General features: G+C 35.2%; 1 protein-coding gene across 1 annotated transcript; it reads left to right on the top strand.

Annotated features, from left to right (window-relative positions):
• The first annotated feature begins 5,765 nt into the window (after positions 1-5,765).
• Positions 5,766-12,127, top strand: LOC112007313 (dihydrolipoyl dehydrogenase 2, chloroplastic). The gene is made up of 15 exons (XM_024039650.2): positions 5,766-6,424; positions 7,172-7,318; positions 7,462-7,596; positions 7,806-7,911; positions 8,068-8,192; positions 8,985-9,110; positions 9,199-9,279; positions 9,904-9,966; positions 10,056-10,130; positions 10,211-10,289; positions 10,384-10,484; positions 10,679-10,792; positions 10,881-10,994; positions 11,301-11,372; positions 11,758-12,127. The coding sequence occupies exons 1-15, from the start codon at positions 6,095-6,097 to the stop codon at positions 11,803-11,805; spliced, it is 1,716 nt and encodes a 571-aa protein (XP_023895418.1). The 5' UTR covers positions 5,766-6,094; the 3' UTR covers positions 11,806-12,127.
• Positions 12,128-16,561: the final 4,434 nt, after the last annotated feature.

Genomic DNA, 16,561 nt, shown 5'->3' with positions numbered 1-16,561 from the left:
TACTATAACAGTCCGTTTAATACGTGTATTTAAATAACAGTTTCAGTTTTTTTGAAAATTTTTGTAGATGAAAAAGTGTATGAAAATACGTGTAATGTTGTTTAAAAACTGAAAACATGTGTTTAATCACATGTATCAAACGGGCCTTAAGTCTTAGGACAAAGCTTGTTTAAGTACAACCCATTAGCATCTTCCTTAAGAAATGATAAAATGTCCACAGGCGGACTATGATAAATAACAAAATCTAAAGTTTGGCTTGATCCTATCCTTGCAAGCTTGTTAGCACACCAATTCGCTTCTCGATAGCAATGCTTAAAACGAATTTGGCAAAATCAAGTAGCCAACATCCTGCAATCATCCAAAATAGGTGACACAATATTATTTACATAGTCAGGGTTAAGTAAAACATCTAAAATAGCTTTAGCATCTATCTCTACTTCTTCTATAGAATCAAAATTCCTGCTGCAACATAATCCAAGCCCATCTCGAAGCCCCCACAGCTCAGTTATGAAGCTATTTGAGGCACCAATCCTTCTGGAAAACCTGAGTCTTATCCAAGTCTTATCCGAGTCTCCCACAAATGCCCCATCAGTATTTAATTTAAACCACCCAGTCTGGGGCTTTTCCCATCTAATATGTTTCATCGAGTTGTTGATTTGATGGAGAATATTCTTCAATCACACCGATTACCTTTTTTTTTCCGAAGAATAGACTTGAATATCAGTTGCTGCTATAAAAGATGATTTGTTCCATGACAAACAACTTCGATGTCTGGTAGCATGTACAAGTGTATAACTATGTGGCATACAAACCTGTCAAAACCAGACCCATTTACATATGTGGGCAAATAGTTTGGTCCCAGTGGATTTATTATATGTGGTGCATTAATGTATCTTTTGGATTACATGAGATTTTGTAATTCAGTGATATTATTTTATTATTCTAAAGAATAAAATTTAGGTTGAAAATTGAAATCCTATATTGGCTCTCCCAACACTTACTTAAAGAATAAGGAAAAAAAAAATGAAATTGCTTACATAACATCAGCTTCCACAACCCAGTATTTATTAGCCAACCAAGTTAGGTGAACTTTTAGATGCCTAAGTCCTAACTACTCCATTAACCACGAGACTGATTTGGTCTCACACAAATCATCCAAGAGGATTTATATATCTACACCATTGTTATAATTTAAAAGTATGATTTATTTCAGTATTTCTTAATTTGATAAACTTTTAAAACAATAAACTTTTATCATGATATAAAAATAGGTGACCATGACTCATGAGTTTGAACGTTGTGTGCACTCCACCAACTTCTAAGTTTACTATTTATCTTTTAATTATGAGTACCTTCAGCAATGCATTTAACCCATTTGTTCAATCAAATAACTTTTTTATCCAAAAAAGAAAAAGAAAAAAAAAAAAGATGAAAACAATTCATATTAGACAACTCAAAATGTCACACACTTCATCATTTCGTTAACTAGAAAAGGGTAAGTTTTTTATTCTTCTTCTTCTTCTTCTTCTTCTTCTTCTCTCTCTCAATAACAAATTTGCAAAAGTTTCTTATCATCATTGATCATTGTATATTTGTATTTAATATGTGATCATCGTTTCAAGTTCTATTTATTTAATTAATCTATGATCACCATTTAATCATTTTGTATTTGCTAAAAAGTGTCCTAATGAAAGCATGAAAAACATGCATGCATTTCATTGCAAAATATTTCTAATTTAGAACTGTGGTTAACAAGATTCAATTCAATTTTTTTTTAAACCTCGTGTTAATGAATTATTTACATATTCATTGTACTTAGAATGTGTTTAGATACTGTTCATTTTACTAAAACTGAAAAATTATTACTGAAAGTACTGTAAATAAAAATAAAAGTTAGTTGAAATAATACAATGAGGTCTTGAATAATGTCAAAAAGTGTAGTGGGGTCCATAAATAATAGCAAAAATAAACTGAATGGTGAAATAATTTTAATTTTTCATTTCAATCCAAACGCACACCTAATGTGATATAATTCCATTGAAAAATATTGTTCTCTCTCTCTCTCTCTCTCTCTCTCTCTCTCTCTCTCTCTCTCTCTCTCTCTCTCTCTCTCTCTCTCTCAATAAGCTTGAACAAATCCTTTCCTTTTGCAATATATAATTTATTTCATGATTTAATTTTACTTTTCTAATAATATATATGGTGTCACCTTGCTTAAAAATTTTACTCCACCAAGTCGTTACAAAAAATATATTGTTATGTTATTGTCCTTTTAGGGAAAGGGTGGTGGACTCAATGACGTTGAAGAACATATCATAGACAAGGTTTTAAGTTTCATTTAACACACTATTTTTGTTCATGGATTGTGATTTTAGAGATTTTTCATACACACATAGTAAAATAGTCTAGCAAAAAATTGATGATCTGTTTGTTTCGATAAAAAACCTTTTGTGAATATAGTTTTCCTTGTTATTCTGTCTTTGGTACCATTAGAAGGAAAAAAAAAAACTATTTTGGTCTATGAAAAACCTTATTAAAAATATAACTTATTTTTGGAAACAATTCTATCTCACGTTAAGTTAAATAAATACGAATAAGAACTTAAGAAGCAATATAGAAACTATTGAAAATAATTCTATTATTATTTTGAGGTTTCTACAAAAAAATACTTTTTTGAAAAATGTAATGACATAGAACCTTTTTTTTTTTTTTTTTTTACAATATAAAAATTTTACTCTAACCTAATTTAAGTGTATATCTATACTACTATTTAAGAAATTGCCTCTGTTTGTACCATATTTTTTCTTTTTCTTTTTGTTCCAAAATACCCATACAACATATGCTTAAGTAGGGACAAAACTTGGTAAAAATACTTCTTCAACTTTCATGTAAAATAAAACACTATCTACAAAATAGGAATACACTCCCATTAGATAGCTAAAATTTCTAATTAAAAAAATTCTAAAATTTAGCTAGATTTAAAATAAATGAAAAACAGTTCACCGACAAATAGTTTTCTTTTAAAAAAAAAATAAAAAATTACGCACAGTTCCCCCCCTTTTTTTTTGGAACCTATCTACTCCTATATTCACAACTACCTAATACACGTTCTCAAATTACTTGCCACTTGCCTTTCAGTTTTTTCCCCTATCAGAATCATATTCAGTTTGGGTCTTTCACAAAAACTTTTCCTTTTTCTTTATTCATCACTCCCCTATTCTACAATTTTTATTCCTTCTTCTCCTCATTCGATGGCCATTGAGAGTTTGAAGTATGTGCGCTATTGGCTGAGGAAATTTGAAGATATGCTTAAATTTTAAGTTATTACCTGGCCTCTATTAGTGTTACCACATATTTTGTGATTGTTTTGATTGAACCAAATCAAAACAAAACCCAAGAAATGGAGCAAATATTGTTGATCAACTTGATTGGAATGAAAGCCCGGTACTAAGTGTAGCAATTAAAAGTTGTTCAAGAATGGATACATCAAAGGCTGAAATACCTATATGTAATGCCAATTTCTCTTGAAGGATTGATGACTTCTTCTTCTTTTTGTCTTTAATTCCACATTTTACTTTTCATTTTTTTTTTTTTTTTTGATTGAGCGGATAGATACTGCTATAAAAATCAAACTGTTCATGTTTAGAACATTTGACTAGATTAATCACCGGTAGGCATCAATTGGTTCTCCTTCAATGGGTGAGCATCAATCTTTCTTTCTTCTTCTTTGTTTATTTATTTATATTTTATTTTAATGGGTGAGCGTCAAATCAGACATAGAAAGTTGTGTTTTGTTATTAGTAGTTAGTACCATTGCCAATTGAATGTAATTTTAGATTTGGAAGTATGTATTATAAAATGTTTTTTCTTTTTCTTTTTCTTTTTCTTTTTCAGAAAGAAAATGAAATAAATGGTGTTGAAACCATCTTCATCTATAGACCTAACAATAATCTCTTTTGAAACTAAAGTCTAAGACATTAAACATTTTCGTATATATTAAATTTTGATTGTGATTTTCTCGCAAAAAAAAAAAAATTTGATTGTGATTTGATGTAATTTTCATTTATATTATTTATATTTCCAATTATTTTGGGACTTCAATGGTGGAAGGCATATACCCAAATTGCGTTGAATTGATACTTGGCACAAAGTCTGTGTCTTGAGAAAACATTTTAAAATCTTCTATATTATTACTAATTTATTGTAGTCATATTAATTTGTGGTGTAAGGATCCTTCACCTAAGGCTATATATGATCTGTAGGAATTGGCTTACCTATGATGGGTGTCCACAAAAGAATTTACCAGGTGGGCAAGTTTTAATGAATATATTTATTTCAACAAATTCACTAGCCTAATCCTATATCTGATTTATTTTTCCACTTAAGTAATGTTTTATTATTATTTTTTTTTATTTGGTAATCCTATTGTGGTTCTTTTTCCCGAGTATTATGGTGGTGAGGGAGATTCAATGTAGATGGAGGTGGTAGTGCCAACAAATATAAAATTTGATGCAGGTTCGACTATAAAGATTTTGAGGCATGGAATGCTAATGTTTTAATTTAGGTAGAGAGTGTGTTGCTCTAGAGGACAGATATGTCAAGTTTAAAATGGAAAAAAAAAAAAAAAAAATCAAACACAAAGAACATTATGATTGATAGATTATAAAGTGGAACACAAGATATTGTACAAAAGATTTGTATTCATTTATGTGATCTGTATATTGTAGTTGTGGTTTTTTCTATTTTGTAGTGTTGGCCCTTTTTAGATGGGTAAGCTTTACATAAGAAATATATGTTTTCAATTGGGATTGATGGGTCTTTTGATAGAATAATTTATGAAAAAATTTTAGGTTGTTACTTTGACAGAAATGTTTATACTTTAAAATGTACAATACTCAATTTCAAATAAGCGAAATGGGATATGATAAGATTTATATACGAAAAAATTATTTAAGTCACATAAATCTTATAACATATCTTGTTTTTGTGATTCAAAAAATGTAGTAATCCTGAATTATGATTAATGGAAGGTGTTGACCTTTAAAAAAAAGAGAAATGATATATCCATAACATTTTCACAACATTTTAAATTATTATCATTATCGCATCATAAAAAAATAAAAAATAAAAATCTCAAAACGTTCTAGAAAAAAAAAAAAATTTTTTCTTTTCTTTTCTTTTCTTTTTTCCTCTCCTTCATGTTAAGTTGGATTTTTTTTTAAACCTTACTTTTTTTTTTAATGAGAAAAAATCCTTATTCTTATCCCAAAATTTTTTTATTATTATTATCCTTATCCCATCATCTCGTGTAATTGTTATTTTTTATTTTAATGAGATTATTCAATGTAGTTAAAAGAGTATTCAATTATCTACCAACATATTTCACTTATCTAAGTATTAGCCTTTGAGTAGGCGCTCACGCACATATTCAGAGGCTCTTTTATTTTTAGGGTAATGGTTAATTTAGAACATTTATTATACTTTAGGATTACTACATTTTCTAGTTACAAAAAAAAACCTAAGAATGTGATGAAAAATTATAACCTCTAGTTTATTCACACCTCTAGTTTTTTTTTTTTTTTTAATTAAAAAATGTAGTAGCCTTAAAGTATAATAAATGCTTTTAATTATTCCTTACCCAGAAAATAAAAGAGCTTTTTAATAGACACATAAGCGTGTATTCAAAGACTAATATATGTAAAACTTTTTCTTTGAGGCTTAGGCCTCGACCCTTTCCCTCCGCACCCCAAATACCATAACCACTAGTGCAATCACCGCGGTGAAATCACGTATAACTAATCACACATGAAATAGCACTGAATTCCGAAGAGAGAGGGTGAGAAAGAAGTTAGTTGGGCAAAAGGGGACAAGTGACAGGTTGACAAGTTAAAGAAGGAAAGAAAGAGAGAGAAAGGGGACAGAGACAGAAAGTAGTTCATCCGCCGCACTTTGATATCTCCGCCCTTCACTCTATTAACGGACTTACCAAAGCCCCCTTTCCAAACTCTCTTAAACCCAAACCCAAACCCAAAACCAAAACCAAACTCACATTTCATTTCCTCAGATCTCTCTCTCTCTCTGAAATCACACAAAAATGCAGTCCTCGCTATCTCTCTCCCTCTCTCCCCACACTTCCCTCACCATTCCAAGGCCAAACCAATCTTCATTCGCCACTTCGGCGAAGCCGATCAATCTCCGATTCTGCGGTCTCCGGCGCGAGGCGCTCGGCGATTTCTCTCCGCTCCTAACGCGCCGAGTCCAACTCAACTCCATTACCGCACGTCGTCGCTCTACCGCTGACCTCGTCGTCTCCGCCTCGCTCTCCGGCGGCAACGGAAGCCCTCCCAAGTCATTCGATTACGACTTGCTCATCATCGGCGCCGGCGTCGGTGGCCACGGTGCCGCCCTTCACGCCGTCGAGAAGGTACGCTCGCCCATGTCGCTTCAATTCGTTTTAGTTGAGCTTGCAACGAAATGAATTCAGACTCTATAAGCTCAATTGCAATGCTAATTGAGGTTAAATTATTTATATCAGCTTAGATCGTCATTTTCACATGCTTCTCTAAGTGAAGTATAAACTTAGCTCAAAATTAAAATTTAAATTATTCAAGTCCATTTCGAACAGATTTAAAAAATGCACATTTTCATGATATATATAATGCTAATGCTTAATGATTGATTAGTTGAGCTTGAATTGACTATATTAGTTTAAATCATCTTTAAAAAAAAAAAAAAAAAACTCTTTTTTTCATGCATGCTATACAAAATTAATTATTTTAATTTAATTTTGTACGATTTCAAACTGTTTCTGTTGGTTTTGGAGTTAACATTAAGAATAGTCTTTGCTGCATATTGTTTAGGAAGTGTTGAAATGAGAGAGTTAAATGCATCATTTTTTTTTTTTTTAATGTAATTTGGTTATAGTAAACTTGCGGAGGAAATTATTGTATTGCTTCAGAGTGAATTTCAGATTATATGAATTCCTAATTTATATCAAATTTAGTCATTCTCACACAAAAAGAATTGGAATTATATCCCTGCTAAAATGTGGTAATGGGTATTGTAGGATGTAGGTCTTTTGAGGTGGTGTAAATTTTTTTTTTTAAGTATCGTATTTGCTTCTTCTTGCTTTTTCATTAGAGGTGAATAATTCTAAATGTGATTGATGCAGGGTCTGAAAACGGGCATTATTGAGGGAGACGTGGTGGGAGGAACGTGTGTAAATAGAGGTTGTGTTCCTTCTAAAGCTCTTTTGGCTGTAAGTGGTCGGATGCGTGAGCTTCAGAGTGAACATCACTTAAAGGCTTTGGGTTTGCAGGTAATAAGATTGGATCATCATCTTTATTTTAAAGCTTAGCTAACTACAAATCATATGTTTAGAGCACGAATACTATTGTAATTTGTAAGTATGTTGGTGGGTTGCTGTAATTCAACTGTTTGCCTTCTTGCAAATCATGATAGGTTTCGGCTGCTGGATATGATAGACAGGGTGTGGCTGATCATGCAAACAATCTTGCTTCAAAAATCCGTAATAACCTGACCAATTCTATGAAGGCAATTGGGGTTGACATATTGACAGGTGTTGGCACCATTCTGGTAAGTCGTATATGCTACCATTTTGGATTCAGTGGTAACACAAACAAAAGCTCTTGTGGTCAATTAGAAAAAAAAAAAAAAAATTGACAATTTTGAGCTGTCCAGAACATGGTTTTCTCATTTTTTTTTCTTTAAATTAAGTTTGTGATTAAATGGTTCATAAATTTTGTTCATACTTACGTTTATTGTGCATTTTTCAAACCATTCAGGGCCCTCAAAAGGTGAAAGTTGGATCTGACAGAGTGGTAACTGCACAAAATATAATCATAGCTACTGGTTCTGTTCCATTTGTCCCGAAGGGCATTGAAGTTGATGGTGTGTATCATTTTCTTCTCATCCTTTTTATGGTTTCACTATTTTCTTTTAATGGGTTCAGCGTTCTTCTGGATGGTGGACATTGTGTGCCAGTATTCTACAATCTTCTGCTATGTCGTGCTCATTAGATTTTAATTACTGAATAATGACCTGCAGGGAAGACTGTAATTACCAGTGACCATGCACTCAAATTGGAATCTGTTCCTGATTGGATTGCTATTGTAGGAAGTGGATATATTGGTCTTGAATTCAGTGATGTATATACTGCACTTGGGAGTGAGGTAGCACATTTCTTTCCTTCTTTTAGCGATTGTTACAAAACTAACACTATGTTTGGTTGCCCCTGGGAGGAGCGAAAGGAAAGGATAGAGAAAGGAATGTCAAAATTTGACGACCAGTTGCTTGCTTTTTTTACTGGTTCACTTTTTGATTGGTCTAGGGCTTGGGGAATCACATCTAGTGAATCTCTCCCTTTGTTCCTTAGCTCTCTTTTTCTTTGTAATTAGTTTCTTTTATCTGTTTTTGCTTTTCTCTCTTTTTTGTAACCCTTGATATGCTTTGTGCTTCTTTGCATAAAGCAGTTTTTTGAAGTTACATCTTTCTTACTTATCAAAAAAAAAAACCATTGCTGAGAATACCTCAAATATTTTTCTTATAAGAAATGTAGAAATTTATTGATAAAGGAAAGCTCAGATGGAGTATCCTAAAGATTACAATGTATATTTAGATGAAGAATACCTCAAAATCTGTTCTGCAAACTCCACATGGTTAAATAAATTTGCTTAAACATTCATTGAAGACTCCCTATTCAATAAAAAAGAATATTAAGAATGGATTTTAGACTCACATTTACTGAGCTTTGCTTTCTTATTTGGTGTAAGAAATATTAGCCATGTAATTGATTCAGAATATGAATTTTATTATCCAGAATATGCCTTGTATATCTATAGGGTTTTATTTCATGAAAGATAGAAATCTTGACTCGGCAAACCAAAACCTTTTCTATTTAGCAATAAGCACAGCAGCTTAGCGTCATATTTATGCATATTTATGTTGTTGTTTTATCTGTGAAGGTTACTTTTATCGAAGCTCTAGATCAGCTCATGCCTGGATTTGATCCTGAGATTGGGAAGTTAGCCCAAAGGGTGTTAATAAATCCAAGGAAAATCGACTATCATACTGGAGTGTTTGCAACCAAGGTAACCTGTGGTTTATGTTCAACTATTTGAGTGTTTCCTGGGTAGTTGTTTCTGGCATTTATATTCTTTGGGTATATTCTCTTTATAGATAACACCAGCAAAGGATGGGAAGCCAGTCATTATTGAGCTTATTGATGCAAAGACCAAGGAACCAAAAGACACTTTAGAGGTAACTTGAGTTCTGAGAATTAGTTGGAAATGCTGCCACTCATTGTCCTTTCAAAGTTATCTCTGTTCTTTGCTTTTCCCATTGACAATGTCCAAGAGAGCACAAGTAGAGATTGCCCAAACCTTTTCAGTTTCCACAATACCAGAGCTGCAAAGAGCTTTATCCAAAATGGTCAAATTCTGCTGTCAATATTAATTTCTTTTCATATGCAGCCATGAATGACTAAATTATGAACTAGTTAATGAGAGCTTGCCAATGAAGTTATTGGTCCCATTTAATTGAGTGTTGAACAAATCAACCTGCGGAAAATTTGAGACTAAATAATGCTGTGTGAAATTCTGAAACCAAGTGTGTATTTCTTCAACTTTCTAGCAAAAAGAAAAGGCATATGTTTCAACTTTGACCCATCAAGAGTGCTCAATGATACCCGACTTCCTTTGAGAGCTTGCTTTCAATTTACTGTTGAACCTGGCTATTTAAATTCAAATGCTTGATCCTTTGTGAATCTTAATCATCAGTAGTAGAGACACTTATGGGGAATCCCTGTTTAAGATCAGATGTTTTTGCTTTATATGTCGTCGCATCATGGCATCTGTAACAAACTTCTCAATTACTTTGCTACAGGTAGATGCAGCATTAATTGCAACGGGAAGGGCTCCATTCACACAGGGTCTTGGTTTGGAGAATGTAGGCTTTCTCAGATGCTTATGTGGTTTAGATTATAGATTTGTTGACCAAAGGGAAGTGGTTTCATAATGATTTTGTTCTTTCTGCAGGTTAATGTAGCAACACAACGTGGTTTTGTTCCCGTTGATGAGCGCATGCGAGTAATTGATGCAAATGGCAATCTGGTTCGTTTTGAATATTTGTATGAGCATAATCCTTGTGTAGCTCCAGCCACTTATTACTGACACTAAATTATGAACATTAGGTCCCTCACTTGTTTTGCATTGGTGATGCTAACGGCAAGATGATGCTTGCTCATGCAGCCAGTGCACAAGGAATTTCAGGTAAGTGATAATCAACTGATTTTCTGCTGTTTCAAATATAATAGCATAATACTTTCTTTGATATTCTTTGACATCCATTTCATCCTTTTTTAAGTGGTTGAACAAGTCACTGGAAGAGATCACGTGCTCAATCATCTAAGTATCCCTGCTGCTTGCTTCACTCATCCTGAAATCAGTATGGTTGGATTAACAGAGGTAAATTTTGAATCTTCTAACTGCATTCCATTGTTTGATATAATGATGTTGTTCGCTTTGCTAATTATATTCCCATTATACGAATAAAATATCCCTTTCCCATGTATTTTTTTTTTCTTTAATGAAAACAAGAGCTCCTATCAGCATTCCTGTTTAATAGGCAGCAATTTTGACTAAATATCTAAAATTTGCAGCCTCAAGCAAGGGAGAAAGCTGAAAAAGAGGGATTTGAAGTAAGCATTGCCAAGACAAGTTTTAAGGCTAACACAAAGGCCCTAGCAGAAAATGAAGGGGAGGGACTTGCCAAGGTTACATTTCTTTTACTTTTGTGCATTGATTTATCTACCCCCTAGCTTAAATAAGTGGTAACACCATTTCTATATTGTTTTCATGCAGTTGATATACAGACCCGACAATGGTGAGATACTTGGAGTCCATATCTTTGGGTTGCATGCTGCAGACCTCATCCACGAAGCATCCAATGCAATTGCTTTGGGGACACGTATTCAGGTAGATTTTGTGTGCCAAGACCATGTTTATGCACTTAAATTGCTACTTTTAGTTTAATGTGGCCTCGGTAACGAGGCTTTAGTTTCTTTGGTAATCAACTCTGAACATTTGTCACTCATCTTAAGGCTAAGAGTGAAACTGTTTTATGCCAATGAGATCCAGCTCAAAATGTCTCTCCTTTCCTTGTAAAAGCAAGGTGAAGAGTGAGGTTGTGGATGCAAGAAAAACTGGGTGCTTGTGTAACTTATGAAAACTGTTTTATGCTGCTCAGAAATTCATTGTTATTGTATCTTTTGCACCATGCAGGATATCAAACTTGCAGTTCATGCACATCCAACCTTGTCTGAGGTGCTTGATGAATTGTTTAAATCAGCAAAGGTGAGTTCTACTGAACATCACTAGAATGTTTTCCTTTTCCATGCTAAATGGTAAGACAATGATAACTAGGATAGCTTGGCAGTTGATATATGAATGGCTGGCAAGATATTAGTAGCGTATGAAGCATGTCTTGTTACATTTTGTAATTATTTAGACTCCTTCATGTACATTTCTATGTACATGAAGTAGTCTCATTCAATACAATTCTTATGTACTTGTTAAAAAAAAGGGCTTTAAACATATACACTTCCCTGTTGAATACAGTTAGCTCCACAGTAGGCATAAATAATATATTCTAATATTGCATTATCTTTATATTACTTGCGCATCGAATGGCTATTTTAATGTCTTTCTGATGTGTAAACCCATAACTTAATATGGGCAGGTTAAAGCCCAAGTTTCTAGCCCAGTAAGTGAGCCAGTTGCAGTCTAAGATTCTCAACAAATCAATATATTTTTTTTGAAGAAATTTGCTTGTCATAGGGAGTTTCAAGGAAATATACACGTCCAAGCATCAGAAGAGATCAACACATTAGCGACTCTACAGAAAGAAAGAACAGATTACAAGAACAGGCCAATTTCTCAATAACAGTTGGGGCCAAAATATTTTGCAACTTGCTATCTTGGTTTCTTAGTTTTGTCCATGTCTTGCAGAGATACTTGTATTCATAATGCTTTGATTTGGAAACTTTTCCGCTTCTAATTTTGGTTAACATTAGAGGTTTTAATAATAGCAAGGCTATTTAATGTTTGCATCCTGTTGTCTTTGTTTTCTAGTTTTGTCAATGTCTCAGAGATACTTTTATCCATAATGCGTAGCGTTGATTCAGAAACATTTCTGCATCAAAGCCATTTTGCATTTCTTCCCAAAGTTTTCACCTAAACGTCTAGAACAGCTTAAAGGGCTCTAAAACAGGCTTGTTTAGATTGAACCTACTCCTCCCTTAAAAACCACCCATTATGAAAGAGGATTGAGAACTATTTAACACTGACCACAAATTTATTTTTTGAAAAAGATGTTGATAGACAATGCACAAAGACCTTTTTCTAGTCCAGATACTCAGACATGCATGTCATTAAACGACAGGGCAACGAGAAGACAAGGCGCATGGCAAAGGCATTCTAGTTACCTGCAGGCTGCAGCTCTAATAAGTACCAACCAATCCCAATCAAGTCTAAAGTCTCAAACTTTGGATCTGCTATGAACATCATCGGACTAATCAAAGTTGAGAACTATTTTTTGTTTTTAAAATGTTAATGGGCATTGTCAAAATACCTTTTTCTAGTCCAGGTACTCAAACATGATCTATGAGAAATCTCATCCAATTAGATATGGACTTCAAAAAAAGGGACACCAAAGGAATTGACTACTGAGCCGTAGGAGGTAGGAAACTCTCAATATAGGCTTGAAATAGACTCTCCACCTTTCTGCCTCAACAATTCCTTAATGCTTATTATGGAAAAGAAAAAATATTAATGGTTTTTACTTGTTCTACTCACAGTTCTGCTAGAGTTTTATGCACCCTGGTGTGGACTTTGCAAGAAACTGTCCCCAATTTTGGAAGAAGTTGCTGTCTCATTTGAAAATGATACTGATGTTCTCATTGCAAAGCTGGTAAGAATCTTTTTTTTTTTCCAGTCATGTATTCCAAAGACAGTTCATTTGCCCATTTGTACATAACTAATACTTCAGATTGTGCTACTAATTTTGTGGTATTTGGTTTAAATCTTTGTTCTTGTTGTCATGGAGCACAGATTTTTCCACAGCACTTTACAACATTTTGCCCCTGTAGGCCATCGGTGAAAATAGGTTAAGTAGTTGAAACCAAAGCATCCATATTTAATGCATTTTGAGGCTAACAGCTTGCAGCTTTGCACAACTTGAGCCTCAAGGAAAGAGCACTGAAGCCGAAACGTTGAGACAAAGTGATTTAGGATTAAAATTTAGCTACAGACCCAAGAATCAGTGAAAAACAGACATCCAATCTACACGTTGTAACTTGTCTTTTTGTCTAAACCATTTTCCTTCCTTGCTGATCAAACCCAGTATGAACTCACAGTAAAAATAAGCATAAAAAATAAAAAAATGTTTTAACCTTTGTGTTGCATTCATTTATCCCTTTGAGATTGGTCAATCAAAGTTAATAAACATGTTACATCAAGTTTTATACTAGTCACATAGCGTTTCATATAACTTATGTCTATTCTTTGTTACCTATATTTTTGATATTTCTAAACATGTTAGATCCATAATAGCTAACTTTTATACAATTACTGACTGCTATTCTAATTGGTCATCTACTCACCTGTCTGATCTGTTTTGTTAGATACTTTAACTTCAGTTAATTCTATCACGTTTCTAGTACTTCTTCAGTCTCATATTCATTCTTAATTGGTTTTGATTTTGAGTTGTTTTGATCTTACTACTGCCAAGGATGCGACTGAAAATGACATCCCAAGTGATAACTTTGAGGTACAAGGTTACCAACTTTGTACTTCAAATTTACCAGTGGTATCCTGTTGAAGTATGATGGGAATAAAACAAAGGAGGAGATCATTGATTTTATTCAGAAAAATCGGGACCAGACAGTCCAAGTCCAACCAGATACGACAGTGAATGATGAACTGTGATTAAGGTAAGTACTAACATTTTTTTATGCTTTAATTTATCCAATGAAGTACTGGAATCTTAAGATGAAACTAGTGACTTCTGAGTCCTATTTTAATGTTCTTTTACACCTTGAAACTATATTAGTATATTGGCTACCATATTTATGTCTGGAACACAGGCCATCATGCTTGGCTAAAGTGTATTCTTCAAATATGTAAAAATCTATGCAGTGTATACCTCCATCAGCACAATCTGATTTTTCTTTCTTTATTTATGCCGTGTAAGATATGTTATTTAATGGATGTGTACTTAAGAATTCTATTTGCCTGTTTCCTTGTAAATGTTGCAGTAGTGCTTCCAACTATAAGAGGAGATACTTGTATGGCGGATTTTACTTGACAACATTAGCGAGTCTTCACAATCTTTTGCAGTAGGAAGAAAATAAGAGATGCGAGACAGTCTCAAGTAGTGCTACATGTAATTCTCAGTTTTCCATTATCAAAAAATCCTTAGTTTTGCCATAGTTTCTGTAGGGTCAGTTTTTGCAGCCAAGTCCAAAAAGGTATGGGTCCTTGGCCCACCGAGCCCAAAACAATAAATTTTGTAGAGAGTGGGTGAAAGAGCTAGGCTAATAATGAAAATAACAATATCAAACAGCGATGCGAATGGGAAGATTTGGATTAATGTGCTCTCGGACTAATATGAATACTCCGTCCGAAGAGATGTTTTTCATTGATCATATAAGGTTACAATTCCTGGGGCTACAACTATCTCATATATCCTTTCCTCTCCTATTTTTCGATCCCCCTCTATCAGAGGTACCCTTCCCTTATATAGCATTGCCTTCTTACATCTCCTCCGTCCATTTGTTCATCATCCAGGCACCTACTTGAGTACATGTCCCATCACCCCACTTTTAGCCTTATGTGAGTGGCGGTAGCTGAGAAAGCACTGTTCAGGGGTCCTATCCACATAAATGCGGCCAGGAAGTTAGGTGCAGTGCATTAAATGTGGTGGTTGGAGTATGCCTCCTTGATATTTCTCTGTTGCCGTTATCTTTATGTGTGTCCGAGGTCCCTCTCCCTCTTGACACTTGTCAAATAGATCAGTTGAACCTCCCATACTCGTGTTTGATCAAACCTCTTCGGATCCGAGGACGCATGGCTACTCGGACATATGAGCATTTCCTCGGATGGTATGCGTGCTCATCTCCAGGCATCCCCCATTGGCGTGGGCATCCGACTGAGGGTCCCATCTCCTCGGATGAAGAGTGTTCCTGATTCAGGGACTTGGGCCCAATAAGTTGGGCTGGGTTTTCTCCCCCCACATTAGCCCCTCAAAATTGTAGTTTTTCGTACGCATCCGAAGAGAAAAAGTAGGATTTTGACCTGCCCTGAACAAAAGCTTGTAAACTGGCAAATTTGAATTGGCACGTGCATAAGTATAGGTACTGCCGCTTCATTAATGTCACTGCGGTTTCCTTATTCCCCAGGCGCTTCATTAATTGCACCAGGTGGCGCTTCATCCTTCCTATCCAACGGTGATTGAATGATCCAACGGCTGGGGTTTTTCTTCGAAATTTGGGCGGGAGTGCTCCTAACCCTTCGTTTGACCCCGTATAAAGCTTCAGAGGACATTATTTCTTCTTCACTTCGTGAATCTTCAGACGCTCCAGAGAGAACAGACGCACCGCTCCGTCCAAAACTCCCAATCGCTGCTTTCAGGCTTCCTCAGAGCCATCAAGAACCCTCCTACAAGCCTGAAATCTTCTCTCCGATTTAGTCCCGGTGAGTCATCGTTTACCACGCCTTTTAATTTTCTCTTCGGCCAACAGTTTCAACTAAGCACCATGGGGAAACTCGAGTACATGGTGGATACCCCTGAGCGATTAGAAGCATTTAGGGCCACGTACCACATCCCTCCCAACGTGGGTGTGAGGTACTGCCCCCCAGAAAAGATTCTAACGGACCGAGAGACGGAGAAGTGGTTATTCCTCTTATCGCTTTCAAAGAAGGGGGATGACCATCCCCATGGGTCCCATTACCACTAGCTATCTCCGGAACCATAGGATCACTCCCTGGCAGTGCGCGCCCAACATGTTTAGGATTCTAGGGCCATTGACCACCTTAACCTCCACCTAGGATTGGGCCTCACCTGGCTCGATGTAGTGCATCTGTACGAATGCCACAGCCAGCAAGACGCGGGGTACTACTTAAAATCCCGGTCGGACGTGGTCAGGCTCATTTCTTGCCTCCCCAAATCCAACAAAGGGATGAAAGACGACTATGTGATCGTCTCGGGTGCATGGCATGACGGCCATCACTGCCCAACCAAGCGTGGAAAGCCAGGTGGGCCATGTTAGATTTAGGCATACTAACCATAGGCTTAGGGTCCTCGTCTCTTAATCGTCTTCGGTTCCTTTTGTGCTTTTATTTTTGAGTCTAACATAGCTTTGCTGTGCCTTGAAACAGATAAAAACCACGTATCTCCTCGGCTAAGCCTTACGAACGTCGCCGCCCTCAATTTCCTGTTGAGATCTGAGATTTTTGTGAGCGAAGACGGACAGCTCCGATCGGCT

This window comes from Quercus suber, unplaced genomic scaffold, assembly GCF_002906115.3.
Source record: "Quercus suber isolate HL8 unplaced genomic scaffold, Cork oak 2.0 scaffold_4, whole genome shotgun sequence".
NCBI classification, from domain to species: domain Eukaryota; kingdom Viridiplantae; phylum Streptophyta; class Magnoliopsida; order Fagales; family Fagaceae; genus Quercus; species Quercus suber.
This window is presented reverse-complemented; position numbering and strand designations above follow the sequence as displayed.

Bases quoted from the DNA above. Each gene is read 5' to 3' on its own strand.
- LOC112007313 (XM_024039650.2), top strand. From the start codon at position 6,095: ATGCAGTCCTCGCTATCTCTCTCCCTCTCTCCCCACACTTCCCTCACC. The intron at 9,967-10,055 runs GTAGGCTTTCTC...TTCTTTCTGCAG, and splicing joins AGGGTCTTGGTTTGGAGAAT to GTTAATGTAGCAACACAACG. The intron at 10,793-10,880 runs GTTACATTTCTT...GTTTTCATGCAG, and splicing joins AAGGGGAGGGACTTGCCAAG to TTGATATACAGACCCGACAA.